The sequence below is a fragment of the Zingiber officinale genome, chromosome 3A (genome assembly GCF_018446385.1).
Source record: "Zingiber officinale cultivar Zhangliang chromosome 3A, Zo_v1.1, whole genome shotgun sequence".
Lineage (NCBI taxonomy): Eukaryota > Viridiplantae > Streptophyta > Magnoliopsida > Zingiberales > Zingiberaceae > Zingiber > Zingiber officinale.
In genome coordinates, this window is record NC_055990.1 from 44,191,078 (window position 1) to 44,212,619 (window position 21,542).

Sequence of the window (21,542 nt, forward strand, 5' to 3'; positions counted from 1 at the left end):
AATTCTTCTTTTATGGAAAGTTCTGTCAATCTCAGGGTCAAAAGGAAAGAATTCCCCTGCAAAGTTAGATCTTCGCATACACAAGAACAAGATAGCAAATGACAATTCAATAGAAAAAGAATAATAAAAGAATAAAAAATGCAGAATTGAATTTGTACAAAAAGAATTAACAAGAAGTAAAAGTTATACAAGAAAGTAAAAACAGAAATCTAATGATTAGTTACAACTATGCAATATGAAAGGAAAACAAATGTTATGTTTAGTCTAACTCAATTGATAATTCCTAATGTTATAGCGCAGTCCCCGGCAACGGCGCCAAAAACTTGTTACGCTCCGCAAGTGTACGGAAATGTCGCAAGTAATATAAAAGATTATCGTATCCACAGGGACTGGAATAAGCACTAGAAATGTCTCAATGCGAATTAGCTAAACAACTATCCAATTGTTTCAAATGCAAAGTGAAGGTAAACAAATCTAATATTAAAGATCAACAAACAAGAGTTTAGTGTTTTGGGTTATGATAAAGGGAGATTCTAGGAGTTTCGGTTTCTTTGTAAGATTTCTTGAATGTAAATGGTTCACCAATTCTTATCCCTCAATTGCCAAACACTTGTAGAAAGTTAACGGTTCTCTCTTGCAATAGATAACCGGCTAAGGACTGAGAAATGTATCTAAATATGATCAATTAGACATGAACCTACGTTGTCCTTATACAGAAGCGCACCTATTACTATGCCTTCCTCGGATATCAACATAGAAGCCCACAACTTATTAATCTATCAAGATACAAGAAACTAATCACAAGATCCATCCTACTCTCTTGAATATTCCTATTTCCTCTTCAAGATTATCTCTCAAACGTCCTTACACGGGCTTGCACCTGTCACGTGGATCCCTCGGATGATCGAGTGAGAGTTTATCCTTACAAAGTCCACAAGAAATCCAAACAATCAATCAAGAATGAGAATTAAGCACAAATCACCATTAATCATTCAAGATCTAATTGATACAAGCAAGACAATGTCACTGAAACAAGAAAATGGCAAATCCATAAGAGATTACATCAATCCATCATACAAATACTCCCTTAATCCTAGAATACAAGATCTACTCCATGAATCGAGGAAGAATACCCGAAGAAATAAAGATTACAAGCATTTCTTAAATCCCCAATCCAAGAATCCAAGAAAAAGGGGAAAGAGAAAACTTATCTACGAAGAAGCCTCGTCTTCGGATCCAATCCTCGCTCCGGAGTCGAAATCGTCAAGAACTCCCCTCGAATCGCCCAGAAATCCTCCCAAGAATGGGAGGAAACCACCAAATCTTGCCTTCTCCCAAAGGGGGAGAGATCATCTTTCAATTCATGAAGGAGGGTTTAAATAGAGGAGGAAATCGGGCGTCACACGGGCCCATGACACGGTCGTGTGAGATTCACACGGCCATGTCCAGTTCCTTCTCTGCCAAAGCTACACGGCCGTGTGACTCACACGGCCAGGACCCTTCTGTTCTCTGGAAATGCTACACGGCCGTGTGGTGCACACGGCCACCACCTGCTTGGCCTTTGGAAATCTCACACGGCCGTGTAAATCTACACGGCCATGTAAGACATCTGCTCTAATTTCTTCAAATCAAGACACGGCCGTGTGAGATTCACACGGCCATGTCCTCTTCCCTTCCTGTTAAAACTACATGGCCGTGTGTGGTACACGGCCTGATGCTCTCTCCCTTCAATTCCTTCCAAGCTTGCCCGAGGACGCATAATCTTCGCCAATTTCGACTCCTGTGTACAGAAAATGCACAAAAAGCAGATCTACGAACCAAAAGAGTAAATATGCTAAAAGGAAAGCTGGAAGTATAAAACTGCATAGATCAAGCATGCTCAAAGTATGTAAATGTGCATAAAAACATGCATAAAAGAGTATATAATCTACGCACATCAGAATCCATGTACACCAACCAAGTATGGACTTTGGTTGATCCACCTGAAGGGGTAAAACCCATTGGGTGTAAGTGGGTCTTTAAGAGAAAGACTGACATGGATGGACTTATCTATAAGGGTTGCTTGGTAGTTAAAGGTTTCAAGCAAATTCATGGTATTGACTATGATGAAACTTTTTCTCCAGTAGTGATGTTTAAGTCCATTCGGATCATGCTTGCTATTGCAGCCTACCATGACTATGAGATATGGCAGATGGATGTCAAAACCGCGTTTCTGAATGGAAACCTACTCGAGGATGTGTACATGGCACAACCTGAGGGTTTTGTAGATCCACAGCATACTAGCAGAGTATGCAAGCTGCATAGGTCCATTTATGGACTAAAGCAAGCTTCTTGGAGCTGGAATCTTCGATTCGATGATGCGATCAAACTGTTTGGTTTCATTAAGAACGAAGATGAGCCTTGTGTCTACAAGAAGGTTGTAGGGGATATAGTTGTCTTCCTCATATTGTATGTGGATGACATACTACTCATTGGGAAGGACATCCCTATGCTTCAGTCTGTCAAGACATGGCTAGGGAGTTGCTTCTCAATGAAGGACTTAGGTGAAGCATCCCGCATTTTAGGGATACAGATCTATAGAGATAGATCTAAGAGATTACTTGGCCTAAGTCAGAGTACATACATTGACAAGGTACTCCTTCAGTTTGCCATGCAGAACTCCAAGAAGGGATTTTTGCCGATGTCACATGGCGTGAGTCTTTCAAAGACTCAAGGTCCCTCTTCTAGAGAGGAGAGAGACCGTATGGATCATATCCCTTATGCCTCAGCCATAGGATTGATCATGTATGCCATGCTATGTACTCGACCTGATGTCTCGTATGCTTTGAGCATGACGAGCAGATACCAGTCAGATCCAGGTGAAAGTCACTGGATAGCGGTCAAGAATATTCTTAAGTACTTAAGAAGGACTAAAGAATATTTCTTGATATATGGAGGCAATGATGAGCTAGCTGTAAAGGGTTACAGTGACGCTAGCTTCCAGACCGACCAGGATGATTATCGATCGCTATCAGGGTTCGTATTCTGCATTAATGGTGGTGTTGTGAGCTGGAAGAGTTCGAAGAAGGACACAGTAGATGATTCTACAACAGAGGCCGAGTATATTGCTGCATCAGAGGCAGCAAAGGAGGCAGTTTGGATCCATAAGTTCATCACTGAACTTGGGGTGGTTCCCAGTATCGCTGACCCTATTGAGCTCTACTGTGACAACAATGGAGCTATAGCACAGGCGAAGGAACCTCGCTCACACCAGCGGACCAAGCATATACTACGGCGCTTCCATCTCATTCGAGAGATTATCGATAGAGGAGATGTGAAGATTTGCAGAGTACCTACAGAGGCTAACATCGCAGATCCCTTGAACAAGGCTTTGGCACAGAGGAAGCATGATGGTCACACTAGGTCATTAGGTCTTAGAGCCTATACTGATTGGCACTAGTGCTAGTGGGAGATTGTTAGTTAGAGCCCTAGAGCCAATCATTTGATGATTGTATGGACTCATTGTATCATATTCTTGTATATTAATAAAGGCATTTGTTTGGTTATTATACTTATTTGTATTAGTGCCAAATAGACTAAGTATAATAGCGTCCTTGAGTAGAAGGTTCATACCTATATCAATCGATTAGTTGAATCGATAGTGAGATGATATAGGGAACACTACTCTAAATCATTCCTAGTCGAGTATTAACATTCAGGGACAATGTTAACGCAATAAGACTAGCATGTAGGTCAGCTCGATGACTTGATCTCACAAGTCATGGATATAGAGATATCAAGCTGACACATGGGTATACATTGGAGAATGTATACTGAATGACCCGTCATGAGAAAGTATCATGGATCGTTATATGAGTGTCATATACTTTCTCATGTGGCTATTAGTATGACTACTAGTCCTTAGACCTGAAGTCACCATAGATCCCTACATAAGGAGTTATGTACTTTAGTTTCGTCAAACGTCACCCATAACTGGGTGGACTATAAAGGCGATTACTGGGATGTAACAAATTATGCGGAGGGATGTGAGTGATGTAGATGGGATCTATTCCTCCTATATGACGGAAATGACATCGGTATTCTTGATAGAGTGAGACCACGAAGTGCATGGCCATGCCCAAATGAGTCAATATAGGATATTGAGCTCATTTGATTTAGTGTGTCTACTTGGAGTTCAAGATTTAGATTGATTAGAGGATGACACGGTCTATGCCTCATATTGATCAATCTAGATGTCTAGGATAGAAGGACACTTGTCATATTTTGTGAGGAGTCACAATTAGTAGTCACAAGGTGATGTCGGATCTCGACATTCTTGTAACTTGGGTAGTAATGATGTGTTGCTAGATACCGCTCATTACTTATGCTCCTAAATGGGTTTAGGGCATTGCCAACGTTACAAGAACCTATAGGGTCACACACTTAGGACAATTAGATGGAGATTAGGTTCATATGATGAACCAAGAGGATTAAATTCATTTGATGAATCAAATTGGATTAAGAGTAATCCTAATTGGGCTAACTTAAGTTTGACTCAAGTTGATTCATGTGTTCAATGAGTCTAATTTAGATTTTGACTCATTGAATCAATTTAATTAAATGAATTAGATTCATTATATTAAGTTGGCTTGAATCAAATGGTTGGATTCGATCAACCATGGAAGAGATTTGGTCAAGTTTGACTTGACTTGAGAGGAAGATTAAAAGTCAAGTTTGACTTGACTTTATGCCACCTCATTGGTGAGTTGGCATTGATATGGACCAATGATGTTATTCCACATCATCATGGTTGCCACCTCATGGGAGTTACTAGTGAGTGCCACCTCATGGAGGTTACATTCCCTCTTTGATGACAACTTAATGCATTAATGAGGGGGTTACATTTGGGAAATGTGGTCGGCCACAATTTGAATGAAAATGGATTCATTTTCATTCAAGTGATTATTATTGCATCTTCTTCCTCTCAAGCTCTCCCTCTCGTCTTCTTGCCGTGGCTGATCAAGGGTGCTAGCACACCTTTGTTTAGTTTCTCTCTACCTAATTAGTTCGTGTGGATACTTCTAGAGGAGTGTCTATTTTGACACTCTCGAGATCCGGCACCGTTTGGACGAGCGGGAACGCGAAGGGCTTTGCTACAAGGGTAAATTTCTAAACATGTAGATCTAAGTGTAGATCTAGATAGTAAACTCGTACTCGTAAGTTTTTCATAAATTTTCCTTGCACGGATCTACGGCTTTGGGTGATTCGGGGTTTCCGCGAGGCGAAAAGCGATTTTCGCGACCCGAAAAACCCAACAGTGGTATCAGAGCCACGTGCAAGGCTTGTACGAGTTTAATTTTTGGTTTTATGAAAACTAAACCTTCTGTAATTTTCTGTAAAATTTAGTTTTTTATGTTTTTATGGGTAATTTTTCCGTAGAAGCGAAGCACAAGTATCTCGGCACTTGTAGGCTTCGGCTACCGGGAAGTTTTTCCTTAAACGGCTTCGTTTTGCCCCAAATCCGTTTGGGACAGCGGGCTTGGGTGCCATTAGATCACAAAGGAGCAACTCACGATGGTTAGATCGTGGGTAGGGGTACTGCCCCTAACCCCGCAAGGGGATTTGCTCCGCAATTGCACCCGAAATCGCTAAAAATGAACCTGCCGGGAAGATTTTTCCGGAACGGCAATGTCTCGACCCAAATCATTTTGGGACAGCGAGTTTAGGCGCTGTTGGATCGCAAAGGAACCCTCGCGATGGTTAGATCGTGGGTAGGGGCGCTGCCCCTGGCCCCGCAAGGGGATCCGTTCCGCGATTGCGCTCGAAACCGCTAAACGGGACCGCTGGGAAATTTTACTCGTAAAAATTGTAAAAAAATAATTTTAAAATTATAGAAAATTATGAAAATATATAATTTTGAATTATATATTAATTTTGTGATAGTCATGGCCCAAAAACCCAATATGATTGGATTGTGTTGTAATTCATAATACGGCCTGCGTGTCGTTATGTGTTTGCGCGTGTTGTATGTTTTTATTTTTCCGCGACCTGCGCGTCGTGCCTTTCTCATATATTCTGGTTGTAAATTAGATTTAGACTCGAATGTAACTCGAGGGGGAATGCAATTAAACAGAATGGCCTTGGGACGAGACTGAAACTTAAAAACACCAACATCTACCCGACGAGGGATGAAGAAATGATGGAAAAGACGAGGAGACAGCGGGAAATCTAACAGTTTGGATACTCCAATGAAGCCTATTAGAATGGAAAAGGATTGAGGGACGAACTGGTTGAGCCGGTTAGCAAAATAACGGCTAACCTCACAAAAGAAAGGGTGAAGGGGAAATCTGAAACCTTGCAAGACTTAGTCCCTGAAGATGGAGATGCATCCTAAGGGAGGAAGGTGAGGACCCTCATGAGAAGCAGGACGGATAATGTAAGAGGGAAAACCATAAGTTGCCTGTAGGTCCACTTCTTCTGTATCTATGAGGTTGGAAGAACACGAGAGGAACCACGCCGGAGAAGAAACCGCCATAGAGAGAAGGGGTTAACAGAAAAGGAATTGAGAAGTGAAAAGATGAACAAAAGGAAGCAGAAGAAGATTCCGTAAACCCTTGTCCCTCTTCTAGTCCTGTGCTAAAACCTCTAAACAGAAGAGACGAAAGGGAAAAGGAGAATAAAAGGTGCCTTAGAATGTCAATCGTCATAAATAGGTAATAATATCAGAGAATAAAATCAAGGGAAATAGATGAAGTCAAATAAACTTCCTCGGAAAAGGTGTAAAGTTTCCTTAAAAGTAATTTTTGAAGAGACTTCATAAAGACAAAGCCAAAATTAGTATTATAAGCATAAGCTCAAAGCATGGGTGTAGTATAATATAAGTTGAGCATCGGATATTAATCAATAGGTGAAACTGGGTTAAATCGAACCATCCTGATAAATCGATCGGGACAAAAAGTAACCCAGATCTGTTGACTAAAGACGCAGTATAAGCCATCGCATAGGATGTGTAATGTTAATACCCATAAGACCTGACAAGGAGGTAAATCGGTCGAGTAGATAAATCGACCGATATCGGAAGTCTCATCGAAATATCGGGCGGTACTTATATATCGGCCAGGTCATTGGAGAATTAGTCGTAGGGAAAGATTGAGCATGGATACTCCAAGTGACATTTGGTACATTTACATGAAACCGACAAATTATCTAAAGATAAAGTAAGATTAGCAATCCAGAGATACCGTTCAGAACCAAATAAGTTTGTCGGAGGATCATGGCAAAGTCTCGATCCCCCTTTTTTACAATAACCAGAAATTAAGTTAGAGTTAGTTTTGGGTACAAATCAGGAGGCCTTTCTTCAATGAGTCTGCGACGGTTCAGGAAATTGAGAGGAGGAACGCGCGCTAAGTAGCCCTCCTCTTCCAATTGTCGAATAACTCCTTTGGCCCCTGCAGTAAAAGAAGACAAGATGGATCTCACAATCGGTCGGTTGAATTCATTAGACTCAATCATGGCAGTAGCTCGTTCTTTGTAACGAACATCTTCATGCTCCTTATAGACCACTAACGCCATCTGAGAGGTTTTTAATTCATTTTCCCTAGCAGTAACCTCGGCTTTGGTTAAATCAAGGGAACTGTTTAGAGATGGCACCTCGTTTTCTTTCAATTGCAAGGCCTTCAACTTCTCACTCAACTCTGCTTCATAATTATCTTTTAACTAGCCAAGTTTTGAGTTCAACTCTTGATTGAGGTTCGTAACCAATTTGAATTGGGCTTCAAGACTCTCAATTTGAGTTTCAAGTTGCTTCTTGGCGGCAGCAGAAAATTCGGCAGAAACCCCTTTTTCTCCGATTTCAATTTTTCGTTCTCAGTGTATAAGATGTGTAATAGTCGGGAGAAACCCATGTTCTCTAGCCACCGCTGGGAGCATATTCAAAACTGTGAGATAATATTTCAGAAACAGAAAGCAGGAGTATATAATCATACCTTATTCTCTTTTTGAGAAAAGCGGTCAATCGCTTCAGGGATGCAAAGCCCCTCAAAAAGGGGACGAACCTCATCCCAAGAATTAGCAAAAGAACCCCCAAGTAATATGGGGAGGACAGGAATGGTTGAAGAGCCAGCTGAGAAGGAAGAAGTAGGGATAGATGGTGAAGCAAAAACCAAGTAAGAAGAAGGCGAAGAGGGTAAAGATCCTGAAGTCGGAATAGACAACGGAAAAGTAAAAGAAACGTCACCAGAAGTACTAGTTTTAGGAAAAGGATAGGTAGGAAAATTCAAGGAAGGATAAAGTTCTACTAATGTGGGCTCATCGGAAAGAAGACCAGTTGACACAAAATCTTCTGAAGCTAACTCATCGGCAGACAGAATGAGCCTCCTTTTTGGAGGACGAGCCCTGGTTAGCTTGCGTCCCGGACGCTTGCCCGTAGAAATTTCAGTTATGGGTTTATCAAAGCTACCAGGGGATGTAAGCTCAATGAGAGGAATAGAGGCAGATGAGGAGACAGCAACAGCTGCAGGAGACGGAATAGTGGAAGCAGGATCAGGGAGGATCTGCGCAGCAAGATCCCTAGAAGAACCTCCTGGAGCCTCATGGAGCCCCGATGAGCTAGGCACTTAGGCTAAAATAGTTGGCCCTGTTGGAGTGTATACTGAAAGCCTAAGCTTTTGTAAACATTTGTCTTGAATAAAGAATCACATTTGGTCAAATTATCTACATTTGTTTGTAGTTGTTCAATTAATTTATATTGTAGATAACATAGCATGTGGTGTCATATGCAGAAGATAATGTTATCAGTACCTTATAAATTATAAACAGTAGCTCATGACCAAAATGGAAAGGAACAAACCATTAGAAGGTCGTAGTGTAATTAGGTATCAGTTTATCTTGATTGTATAATTACACTAGTACACTTAGAGTGTATTGAGTAGGACCATTTGAGGTCGTTTCTTTTATACTGATTTTATAAAGAAACAAAGACCTCGGTTATTATGGAAGTGTGTGCTCTTAATCCTAATATAATAACAAGCACATATATTTGATATTTATTTCTTTAGTTTATCAATGGGTGAGATTTAGTTCGATGAATCAATAAGCCCGATAAGTTGGGAAATGGTATCACTTATAGTGTGTGTTGTTGATTATAGAAGGAAACTGTGTCCTAGAGATACTAGGTTGATAATGTCCCCAAGAGGAGCTCATAAGGATTGTCATGTTAAACCCTGCAGGTGGACTTAGTCCGACATGACGATAAGGTTGAGTGGTACTACTCTTGGACTAAGATATTAATTAAATGAGTTGTCAGTAACTCACTTAATTAGTGGACATTCGATATCTTAAACACAGGGAGACTAACACACTCATAATAAGAAGGAGCCCAAAAATGTAATTTGGGATTGGTGCGGTAGTTCAATAATAGTTCTCTAGTGGAATGAATTATTATTGATAAAATTAAGTTGTGTGTTCGGGGCGAACACGGGATGCTTAATTTTATCGGGAGACCAAAACCAATTCCTCCTCTCGGTCCCTATCGTAGCCTCTTATTTATAGAGTACTATACCCACCTTCTATACCCACCAATAAGGGGCCGGCCAAGCTAGCTTGGGAACCAAGCTAGGGCCGGCCTAGGTATAAGATTGGGTGGCCGGCCCTAGCTTGAACCCAAGCTAGTGGGGGCCGGCCAAATTAAATTAAAAAAGAAATTTAATTTTAATTTTTATTATGTGGAAGATATAATTTATTAAAGAGAATTAAAATTAAAATATCTCTCTTGTAAAAGATCTACAAAAGATTAAAGAAAGAGATTAGATCTCTTTCCTTATTTGTAGATTGGTGAGATATTTTATTTTCTCTTTAAAAATTATTCACATGTTGTAAAATTAAAATTATAGAAATTTCCTTTTTATCAACCATGAAGAGATTTGAAGAGAAATTTTATTTTTAAAATTTCCGGAAACAAATTAGGAAGTTTTAATTGTTGATTGAAACTTGTCCAATTTTGTTTTCATTGATGTGGCCGGCCACTTGATTTTAATTGGGGAAATTTTATTTTATTTTCTCAATTAAATCATGTCAAGGAAATTAAGGAAATTTTATTGTAATTAAATTTCCTAATTTGCCTAGGCCAAGGAATATAAAAGAAGGGGTGAGGGTGCCTTCAAGAGACACAACATCTATTATTTCTCTCCCTCTTTTGTTCCTTGGTGTGGCCGGCCATCCTCTCCCTCTCTTCCTCTTGTGGTGGCCGAACCTCTCTCTCTCCCTTGGAGCTCTTGTGGTGGCCGGATACTACTTGGAGAAGAAGAAGAAGAAGGAGAGAAAGCTAGCATCTCTTGGAGCTTGGTTAGTATTTTGGTTTTTCTCCTTGGTGAAGTTTTCCTTTGTGGCCGAACCTTGCTTGGAGGAGAAGAAGGTGGTTGGTGGTTTCTCATCTCGGTAGATCATTGCCCACACAACGTCCGAGTTTAGAAGAGGAATACGGTAGAAGATCAAGAGGTTTTTCTACAAGGTATAACTAGTAATTTTTATTTCCGCATCGTGCTAGTTATTTATGGAAATAATACCAAATACAAGAGGCTTACGTTCTAGAATTTCGAATATGTTTTTTCGATGCTGTGTTCTTTTGTTTTTCTTTTCCTTGTGATTTGATTGTTCTCTTTGGTTAACCTAAAGTTATTTTAGGAAATTAAATATTAGCTTTCTATAAAAGGTTTTGTCTAGTCGGTGGTGGTTGCTCCCATATCCAAGAAGGCCATGTGCCTCGCCAAGTATTAGGAACCAATTATGGAAATTAATATTTAATGGAATTAATAACTTAAGGAGACTTGGGTCGAACGTGTAAAGTTCCGCAGGAGATCCAAGTCAAAACCTAAAAGAACAAATAGATTAAGTTTTGGATCAAACGTGTTAAGTTCCGCAGGCGATCCAAAATTTAATTTAAAAGAACACATGGTAGCTAGGAAAAGGTTCAGACCTTTGTACAAAATTTTTGTACAGTGGAACCTATAGGTTTTCCGAGTAGCAACCAACAATTGGTATCAGAGCTAGGGTTTTGCCTCTGTGTATTTGGTATTAGGTTAATTATGCACATGTTATACATAATTTAGGCAGGTTAATAGTAGGATGTGCTAACTTTGTGGATGCAGGATCCAACTATTATGGCTTTTAGTTATTATGTGTGTGATTGGACCCTTGGACATGTCAAGGGCATTTATATGTGTGTGCATGATTGTATCAAAATACAGCAGGAGTTGTATTTAATTTTATTAGGATTTTATTTTTGATCTAGATACATGTACATTCCTTTTATGGAATATAGGATCAAAAATGTAAAATTCTATTTATGTCGCGGATCGAATCTTGTAAAGCGTGGAACCTTCTAAGGACCAGAGGCGCAGCGGAACTAGGATGCGACAGCTAGACCCGGTGGCAGTAGCCAAATATGGCAGCAGCTTGGGATGACAACACACGGAGGACAACTAGAGATAAAAGCCATAATAGTTGAAAATTAGATTTTCTATTTATTGCTTTTATATTGTGCTGTGTGTATGTGTTAGTTTACACGCTTAGTAGGCTAGCATAGTTAAAATTCCTCATTTATAAATAACTAAGTGGGAGAGGGATTTTTAAATAAATCTGATGGTCTCCATTACTGGTTTGTAAGTGATGCAAACAAGCTTGCGCGTTGGCTCTGAGTGCCTTCCTCCATAACGGATGAGCTTGTTAGTGGATCACTATAACAGACTTCCATTTTTGGATGACTATAGGAAGTTAATTAAGAGCGTGTGATCTTCCCCAACGGAAGGGGCATAATCTTATTAATGAACTTAGTGTCAAGTAATGGTATACACTTAGACACATCTAATAGTATCCTCCCCATCGGAGTCACTGCTATTATTTGTGTGACCAAAAGATACCAACTATTAATTTTATTTGTCAAAAAGTTAGGTTGACAAGATAATAAAATTAATGGGTTAAAACCCTCCTTTTACAAATGTTGAATTTGTATACGTCCACACTAACGTGGCATACAAAATTCACGGTGTTTTGAGGTGTTGGTTAATTTAAAATAGTATTGTTTGAGGAATCAATATTATTCTAAATTTAGAGTTCTGACCAAAAGTTATTTGTGATTCTTAGGATGTCTTTCAACCCATTGTCCATCATACTTCAACAGAATAGACTTACTGGACCAAACTACATAGATTGGAAAAGAAACCTGGACATTGTTCTTACTGCTGAAAGCTATAAATTTGTACTGACTGAGCAGTGCCCTGATGCACCTACTGGTGAATCTACCCAAGAGGAGATTGAATATCATAGGAAATGGGTAAAAGCAGATGAGATGGCGCGGTGTTACATTTTGGCTTCAATGTCAAATGTATTGCAACATCAGCATCAAGATTTACCAACAGCCTATGATATTATGAACAATCTCAAGGAACTCTTTGGTCATCAGGATAGGGCTTCTAGGCAAGAAGCCATGAGAAAGATAATGACAGCCACCATGCAAGAGGGTACTCCTGTAAGGGATCATATCCTAAAGATGATGGCTTATCTGAACGAGATACAGATCCTTGGAGGAGAAATTGATGGGGAAACCCAGATCGATATGATCCTCCAAACGCTACCTAGAAGTTTTGAGCAGTTTCTCCTGAACTATAATATGAATAAGAGGGTTTATTCATTAGCGGAACTACTGACAGAACTTCAAGAAGCAGAAGGATTATTTCGTCACAATGCTCAAATTCACTATGCTGAAAATGGTTCTACTTCTAAACCGAAAGGAAAGAAGAAGAAGAAACAAGCTGGTTCAGCAAAGAAAGTGAATAAATCTCAGAGTACGGGATTTAAAGCTGGAATGAAGAAGCCGAAGGGCAAGTGCTTCATCTGTAAGCAGGCAGGACATTGGAAGGCGGACTGTCCTCGTAGGAACCAAAACAAAGGTATATCTCATACTCTAGTTGTTGACACATGTTTAGCGGTGTTATCTACCAGCATCTGGTGTGTAGATACGGGAGCCACTGATCATGTCTGCAATTCCTTGCAGGGGTTCCAGAAACCCGACGACTATCTGAAGGAGAAATTATCGTCTACATGGGCAATGCTACTAAGGTGGCAGCTGTTGCAGTGGGAGACGTCTACTTATCTTTTAGTAGAAATAGAAATTTGATTTTAAGAAATTATCTTTATGTACCCAGTTTTAGAAAGAATTTAATTTCAGTTTCTAAACTGTTTTTAGATGGATTTCTTTCAGTAACGATGTAGTTATTAAAAGAAATAAAGTGATTATCTGTTCTGGTGCATTAGTTGGCAATTTGTATACTTTAAATCCAATTTCTTCCACAAAGAAAAACATGGAAATTTATAAGTCATCTTCTAACTCTAATATGAGAAAAGAACCTTCGGAAATGAACCAAGCATATCTTTGGCATCTAAGGCTTGGTCATATTAACTTAAGTAGGATTCAGAGGCTTATAGCCGATGGACTTTTGAGTTCATTTGAGTTGGAAAATTTTCCAACTTGTGAATCTTGCTTGGAAGGTAAAATGACCAAGAGGCCGTTCAAGGCCAAGGGGTATAGAGCCAAAGAAGTGTTAGAGTTGGTTCACTCTGATTTGTGTGGTCCTATGTCTGTCTAGGCAAGAGGAGGTTTTGAATATTTTGTCTCTTTCATAGACGATTATTCAAGATATGGATACATTTACCTAATGCGCCGCAAGTCCGAGTGCTTTGATAAGTTCAAAGAATACAAAGCTGATGTGGAGAAATGACTAGGTAAAAGTATAAAGACACTACGGTCAGATCGTGGTGGCGAATACCTCTTAGGAGAGTTTAGGAATTACTTATCAAAGGCCGGGATTCAATCCCAACCTGGAACACCCCAACAGAATGGTGTAGCAGAACGAAGGAATAGGACTCTTATGGAGATGGTTAGATCAATGATGAGTTATTCAAAATTACCAAATTCATTTTGGGGATATGTTCTGGAAACAGCAGTATACGTTCTGAACTTAGTACCTTCTAAATCAGTTTCTTCTACTCCCATAGAATTGTGGAATGGGCGAAAGCCCAGTCTAAGACATATTCGGATTTGGGGTAGTCCAGCACATGTGCTGAAACCAGATGCTGATAAGTTAGAATCTCGTACAGAAGTTCGCGTGTTTGTAGGATATCCCAAAGGAACGAAAGGTGGTTTATTTTATAGTCCTAAAGACCAGAAGGTCATTGTTAGCACCAATGCCCAGTTTTTAGAAGAAGACTATATAATGGATCACAAGCCCAGTAGCAAAGTTGTTTTAGAAGAACTTAGAGAGGACATGTCTACTTCAGTACCAATAGTACAAGATGAAGTACCACAAGAGACCGCAACACGTGTCACACATGATACACAACCACGGATGCCTCGTCGTAGTGGGAGGGTTGTAAGGCGACTGAAAGATTCATGTTTTGGGAGAGTCTTCGGACTTGATCCCTGTAAACATGAACCTGATCCACGAACATACGACGAAGCACTCCAAGATATAGATGCAGCATCTTGGCAAAAGGCAATGAATTCTGAAATAGAGTCTATGTACTCTAATAAAGTCTGGGAGCTTGTAGAACCACCTGATGGTGTAAAAGCCATTGGATGCAAGTGGATCTACAAAAGGAAAAGAGGGGCAGACGGGAAGGTAGAGACCTTCAAAGCTAGGCTTGTTGCGAAAGGGTACACTCAGAAAGAGGGAATCGATTATGAGGAGACCTTTTCACCAGTAGCCATGCTTAAGTATATCCGGATACTCTTATCCATTGCTGCTCATATGGATTATGAGATTTGGCAAATGGATGTCAAGACGGCTTTCCTTAATGGAAGTCTTGAAGAGAACATTCATATGAAGCAACCAGAAGGGTTCATTGAAAAAGGCAAAGAGCATCTAGTGTGCAAGCTCAATCGCTCCATTTATGGACTGAAGCAAGCTTCAAGGTCTTGGAACATCCGGTTTAATGAAGTAATCCAGTCGTATGGATTTATTCAGTGTCCGGATGAGTCTTGTGTATACAAGAAGTGTAACGGAAACGTGGTGGTATTTCTTGTACTATACGTAGATGATATTTTGTTAATTGGCAACAATGTCAAGGTATTATCAGACATAAGGGTATGGTTGTCCAAACAATTTGATATGAAGGACTTAGGAGAGTGTGCACACATTCTTGGGATCAAAGTGCTAAGGGATCGCAAGAAAAGAATGTTGTGTCTGTCCCAAGCTTCATATATAGATACAATCCTTGCTCGTTTTAGTATGCAGGATTCCAAGAAAGGTTTCTTACCTTTTAGGCATGGAATAGCTCTATCTAAAGAGATGTCTCCGAAGACATCAAAGGAGATAGAAGACATGAAAGCAGTTCCTTATGCTTCGGCTGTAGGAAGCCTTATGTATGCAATGCTATGTACGAGACCTGATATTTATTTTATCGTGGGCATGGTCAGCAGATATCAGAGTAACCCTGGACAAGGACATTGGACTGCAGTAAAGCATATATTAAAGTACCTGAGAAGGACTAGATATTATATGCTAATTTACCAAGCAGACGATTTGATCCCTGTGGGTTACACGGATTCAGATTTCCAATCGTAGGGACAATAGTAAGTCTACATCAGGCTATGTGTTTACTTTAGGAGGTGGAGCCATTTCATGGAGGAGTGTTAAGCAGAAATACGTATCGGACTCAACCATGGAAGCTGAGTATGTAGCAGCCTCTGAGGCAGCTAAAGAAGCAGTATGGCTCAGGAACTTTCTAATGGACTTAGATGTGATTCCTGGTTTGCCCAAAATTATCACAATTTATTGTGATAATAGCGGTGCAGTTGTAAACTCGAAGGAACCACGAGCTCATAAGGCAAGTAAACATATAGAGCGCAAGTACCACTTGATACGAGATATCATGAAGCGAGGAGAAGTTGTCATCGCCAAGATTGCATCAGCGGATAACCTGGCAGATCCTTTCACTAAGGCCCTTCCGGCGAAAGCTTTTGATCGGCATGTGGAGGGAATGGGAATCAGATGTATGGTAGAAGATATGGCAGCTTAGACATTAGTATAAGTGGGAGATTGTTGGAGTGTATACTGAAAGCCTAAGCTTTTGTAAATATTTGTCTTGAATAAAGAATCACATTTGGTCAAATTATCTACATTTGTTTGTTGTTGTTCAATTAATTTATATTGTAGATAACATAGCATGTGGTGTCATATGCAGAAGATAATGTTATCAGTACCTTATAAATTATAAACAGTAGCTCATGACCAAAATGGAAAGGAACAAACCATTAGAAGGTCGTAGTGTAATTAGGTATCAGTTTATCTTGACTGTATAATTACACTAGTACACTTAGAGTGTATTGAGTAGGATTATTTGAGGTCGTTTCTTTTATACTGATTTTATAAAGAAACAAAGACCTCGGTTATTATGGAAGTGTGTGCTCTTAATCCTAATATAATAACAAGCACATATATTTGATATTTATTTCTTTAGTTTATCAATGAGTGAGATTTAGTTCGATGAATCAATAAGCCCGATAAGTTGGGAAATGGTATCACTTATAGTGTGTGTTATTGATTATAGAAGGAAACTGTGTCCTAGAGATACTAGGTTGATAATGTCCCCAAGAGGAGCTCATAAGGATTGTCATGTTAAACCCTGCAGGTGGACTTAGTCCGACATGACGATAAGGTTGAGTGGTACTACTCTTGGACTAAGATATTAATTAAATGAGTTGTCAGTAACTCACTTAATTAGTGAACATTCGATATCTTAAACACAGGGAGACTAACACACTCATAATAAGAAGGAGCCCAAAAATGTAATTTGGGATTGGTGCGGTAGTTCAATAATAGTTCTCTAGTGGAATGAATTATTATTGATAAAATTAAGTTGTGTGTTCGGGGCGAACACGGGATGCTTAATTTTATCGGGAGACCAAAACCAATTCCTCCTCTCGGTCCCTATCGTAGCCTCTTATTTATAGAGTACTATACCCACCTTCTATACCCACCAATAGGGGGCCGGCCAAGCTAGCTTGGGAACCAAGCTAGGGCCGGCCTAAGCATAGGTTTAGGGTGGTCGGCCCTAGCTTGAACCCAAGCTAGTGGGGGCCGGACAAATTAAATTAAAAAAAAATTTAATTTTAATTTTTATTATGTGGAAGATATAATTTATTAAAGAGAATTAAAATTAAAATATCTCTCTTGTAAAAGATCTACAAAAGATTAAAGAAAGAGATTAGATCTCTTTCCTTATTTGTAGATTGGTGAGATATTTTATTTTCTCTTTAAAAATTATTCACATGTTGTAAAATTAAAATTATAGAAATTTTCTTTTTATTAACCATGAAGAGATTTGAAGAGAAATTTTATTTTTAAAATTTCCGGAAACAAATTAGGAAGTTTTAATTGTTGATTGAAACTTGTCCAATTTTGTTTTCATTGATGTGGCCGGCCACTTGATTTTAATTGGGGAAATTTTATTTTATTTTTCTCAATTAAATCATGTCAAGGAAATTAAGGAAATTTTATTGTAATTAAATTTCCTAATTTGCCTAGGCCAAGGAATATAAAAGAAGGGGTGAGGGTGCCTTCAAGAGACACAACATCTATTATTTCTCTCCCTCTTTTGTTCCTTGGTGTGGCCGGCCATCCTCTCCCTCTCTTCCTCTTGTGGTGGCCGAACCTCTCTCTCTCCCTTGGAGCTCTTGTGGTGGCCGGATACTACTTGGAGAAGAAGAAGAAGAAGGAGAGAAAGCTAGCATCTCTTGGAGCTTGGTTAGTATTTTGGTTTTTCTCCTTGGTGAAGTTCTCCTTTGTGGCCGAACCTTGCTTGGAGGAGAAGAAGGTGGTTGGTGGTTTCTCATCTCGGTAGATCATTGCCCACACAACGTCCGAGTTTAGAAGAGGAATACGGTAGAAGATCAAGAGGTTTTTCTACAAGGTATAACTAGTAATTTTTATTTCCGCATCGTGCTAGTTATTTATGGAAATAATACCAAATACAAGAGGCTTACGTTCTAGAATTTCGAATATGTTTTTCGATGTTGTGTTCTTTTGTTTTTTCTTTTCCTTGTGATTTGATTGTTCTCTTTGGTTAACCTAAAGTTATTTTAGGAAATTAAATATTAGCTTTCTATAAAAGGTTTTGTCTAGTCGGTGGTGGTTGCTCCCATATCCAAGAAGGCCATGTGCCTCGCCACGTCAGTACTGGGAACCAATTATGGAAATTAATATTTAATGGAATTAATAACTTAAGGAGACTTGGGTCGAACGTGTTAAGTTCCGCAGGAGATCCAAGTCAAAACCTAAAAGAACAAATAGATTAAGTTTTGGATCAAACGTGTTAAGTTCCGCAGGCGATCCAAAATTTAATTTAAAAGAACACATGGTAGCTAGGAAAAGGTTCAGACCTTTGTACAAAATTTTTGTACAGTAGAACCTCTAGGCTTTCCGAGTAGCAACCAACAATTGGTATCAGAGCTAGGGTTTTGCCTCTGTGTATTTGGTATTAGGTTAATTATGCACATGTTATACATAATTTAGGCAGGTTAATAGTAGGATGTGCTAACTTTGTGGATGCAGGATCCAACTATTATGGCTTTTAGTTATTATGTGTGTGATTGGACCCTTGGACATGTCAAGGGCATTTATATGTGTGTGCATGATTGTATCAAAATACAGCAGGAGCTGTATTTAATTTTATTAGGATTTTATTTTTGATCTAGATACATGTACATTCCTTTTATGGAATATAGGATCAAAAATGTAAAATTCTATTTATGTCGCGGATCGAATCTTGTAAAGCGTGGAACCTTCTAAGGACCAGAGGCGCAGCGGAACTAGGAGCAAGATGGATGCGACAGCTAGACCCGGTGGCAGTAGCCAAATATGGCAGCAGCTTGGGATGACAACACACGGAGGACAACTAGAGATAAAAGCCATAATAGTTGAAAATTAGATTTTCTATTTATTGCTTTTATATTGTGCTGTGTGTATGTGTTAGTTTACACGCTTAGTAAGCTAGCATAGTTAAAATTCCTCATTTATAAATAACTAAGTGGGAGAGGGATTTTTAAATAAATCTGATGGTCTCCATTACTGGTTTGTAAGTGATGCAAACAAGCTTGCGCGTTGGCTCTGAGTGCCTTCCTCCATAACGGATGAGCTTGTTAGTGGATCACTATAACAGACTTCCATTTTTGGATGACTATAGGAAGTTAATTAAGAGCGTGTGATCTTCCCCAACGGAAGGGGCATAATCTTATTAATGAACTTAGTGTCAAGTAATGGTATACACTTAGACACATCTAATAGTATCCTCCCCATCGGAGTCACTGCTATTATTTGTGTGACAAAAAGACACCAACTATTAATTTTATTTGTCAAAAAGTTAGGTTGACAAAATAATAAAATTAATGGGATAAAACCCTCCTTTTACAAATGTTGAATTTGTATACGTCCACACTAACGTGGCATACAAAATTCACGGTGTTTTGAGGTGTTGGTTAATTTAAAATAGTATTGTTTGAGGAATCAATATTATTCTAAATTTAGAGTTCTGACAAAAAGTTATTTGTGATTCTTAGGATGTCTTTCAACCCACTGTCCATCATACTTCAACAGAATAGACTTACTGGACCAAACTACATAGATTGGAAAAGAAACCTGGACATTGTTCTTACTGCTGAAAGCTATAAATTTGTACTGACTGAGCAGTGCCCTGATGCACCTACTGGTGAATCTACCCAAGAGGAGATTGAATATTATAGGAAATGGGTAAAAGCAGATGAGATGGCGCGGTGTTACATTTTGGCTTCAATGTCAAATGTATTGCAACATCAGCATCAAGATTTACCAACAGCCTATGATATTATGAACAATCTCAAGGAACTCTTTGGTCATCAGGATAGGGCTTCTAGGCAAGAAGCCATGAGAAAGATAATGACAGCCACCATGCAAGAGGGTACTCCTGTAAGGGATCATATCCTAAAGATGATGGCTTATCTGAACGAGATACAGATCCTTGGAGGAGAAATTGATGGGGAAACCCAGATCGATATGATCCTCCAAACGCTACCTAGAAGTTTTGAGCAGTTTCGCCTGAACTATAATATGAATAAGAGGGTTTATTCATTAGCGGAACTACTGACAGAACTTCAAGCAGCAGAAGGATTATTTCGTCACAATTCTCAAATTCACTATGCTGCAAATGGTTCTACTTCTAAACCGAAAGGAAAGAAGAAGAAGAAACAAGCTGGTTCAGCAAAGAAAGTGAATAAATCTCAGAGTACGGGATTTAAAGCTGGAATGAAGAAGCCGAAGGGCAAGTGCTTCATCTGCACGCAGGCTGGACATTGGAAGGCGGACTGTCCCCGGAAGAACCAGAACAAGGGACTATCTCATACTCTAGTTGGTGAAACATGTTTAGCGGTGTTATCTACCAACACCTGGTGTGTAGATACGGAGCCATTGATCATGTCTGCAATTCCTTGCAGGGGTTCCAGGAAACCCGACGACTATCTGAAGGAGAAATTACCGTCTACATGGGCAATGCTACTAAGGTGGCAGCTGTTGCAGTGGGAGACGTCTACTTATCTTTTAGTAGAAATAGAAATTTGATTTTAAGAAATTATCTTTATGTACCCAGTTTTAGAAAGAATTTAATTTCAGTTTCTAAACTGTTTTTAGATGGATATTCAGTTTCTTTCAGTAACGATGTAGTTATTAAAAGAAATAAAGTGATTATCTGTTCTGGTGCATTAGTTGGCAATTTGTATACTTTAAATCCAATTTCTTCCACAAAGAAAAACATGGAAATTTATAAGTCATCTTCTAACTCTAATAAGAGAAAAGAACCTTCGGAAATGAACCAAGCATATCTTTGGCATCTAAGGCTTGGTCATATTAACTTAAGTAGGATTCAGAGGCTTATAGCCGATGGACTTTTGAGTTCATTTGAGTTGGAAAATTTTCCAACTTGTGAATCTTGCTTGGAAGGTAAAATGACCAAGAGGCCGTTCAAGGCCAAGGGGTATAGAGCCAAAGAAGTGTTAGAGTTGGTTCACTCTGATTTGTGTGGTCCTATGTCTGTCTAGGCAAGAGGAGGTTTTGAATATTTTGTCTCTTTCATAGACGATTATTCAAGATATGGATACATTTACCTAATGCGCCGCAAGTCCGAGTGCTTTGATAAGTTCAAAGAATACAAAGCTGATGTGGAGAAATGACTAGGTAAAAGTATCAAGACACTACGGTCAGATCGTGGTGGCGAATACCTCTTAGGAGAGTCTAGGAATTACTTATCAAAGGCCGGGATTTAATCCCAATTGTCTGCACCTGGAACACCCCAACAGAATGGTGTAGCAGAACGAAGGAATAGGACTCTTATGGAGATGGTTAGATCAATGATGAGTTATTCAAAATTACCAAATTCATTTTGGGGATATGTTCTGGAAACAGCAGTATACGTTCTGAACTTAGTACCTTCTAAATCAGTTTCTTCTACTCCCATAGAATTGTGGAATGGGCGAAAGCCCAGTC

General features: G+C 39.3%; 2 protein-coding genes across 2 annotated transcripts; both read left to right on the plus strand.

Moving 5' to 3' along the window:
- Positions 1 to 12,118: 12,118 nt before the first annotated feature.
- LOC122054248 lies at positions 12,119 to 12,781 on the plus strand (the record flags this gene model as incomplete). Its single annotated transcript, XM_042616055.1, has 1 exon — positions 12,119 to 12,781. A coding segment is annotated over exon 1 (663 nt), but the record flags the coding sequence as incomplete, so codon positions are not given.
- Positions 12,782 to 19,589: 6,808 nt separating this feature from the next.
- On the plus strand, positions 19,590 to 20,252 carry LOC122054250 (the record flags this gene model as incomplete). The annotated part of the gene is made up of 1 exon (XM_042616056.1): positions 19,590 to 20,252. A coding segment is annotated over exon 1 (663 nt), but the record flags the coding sequence as incomplete, so codon positions are not given.
- Positions 20,253 to 21,542: the final 1,290 nt, after the last annotated feature.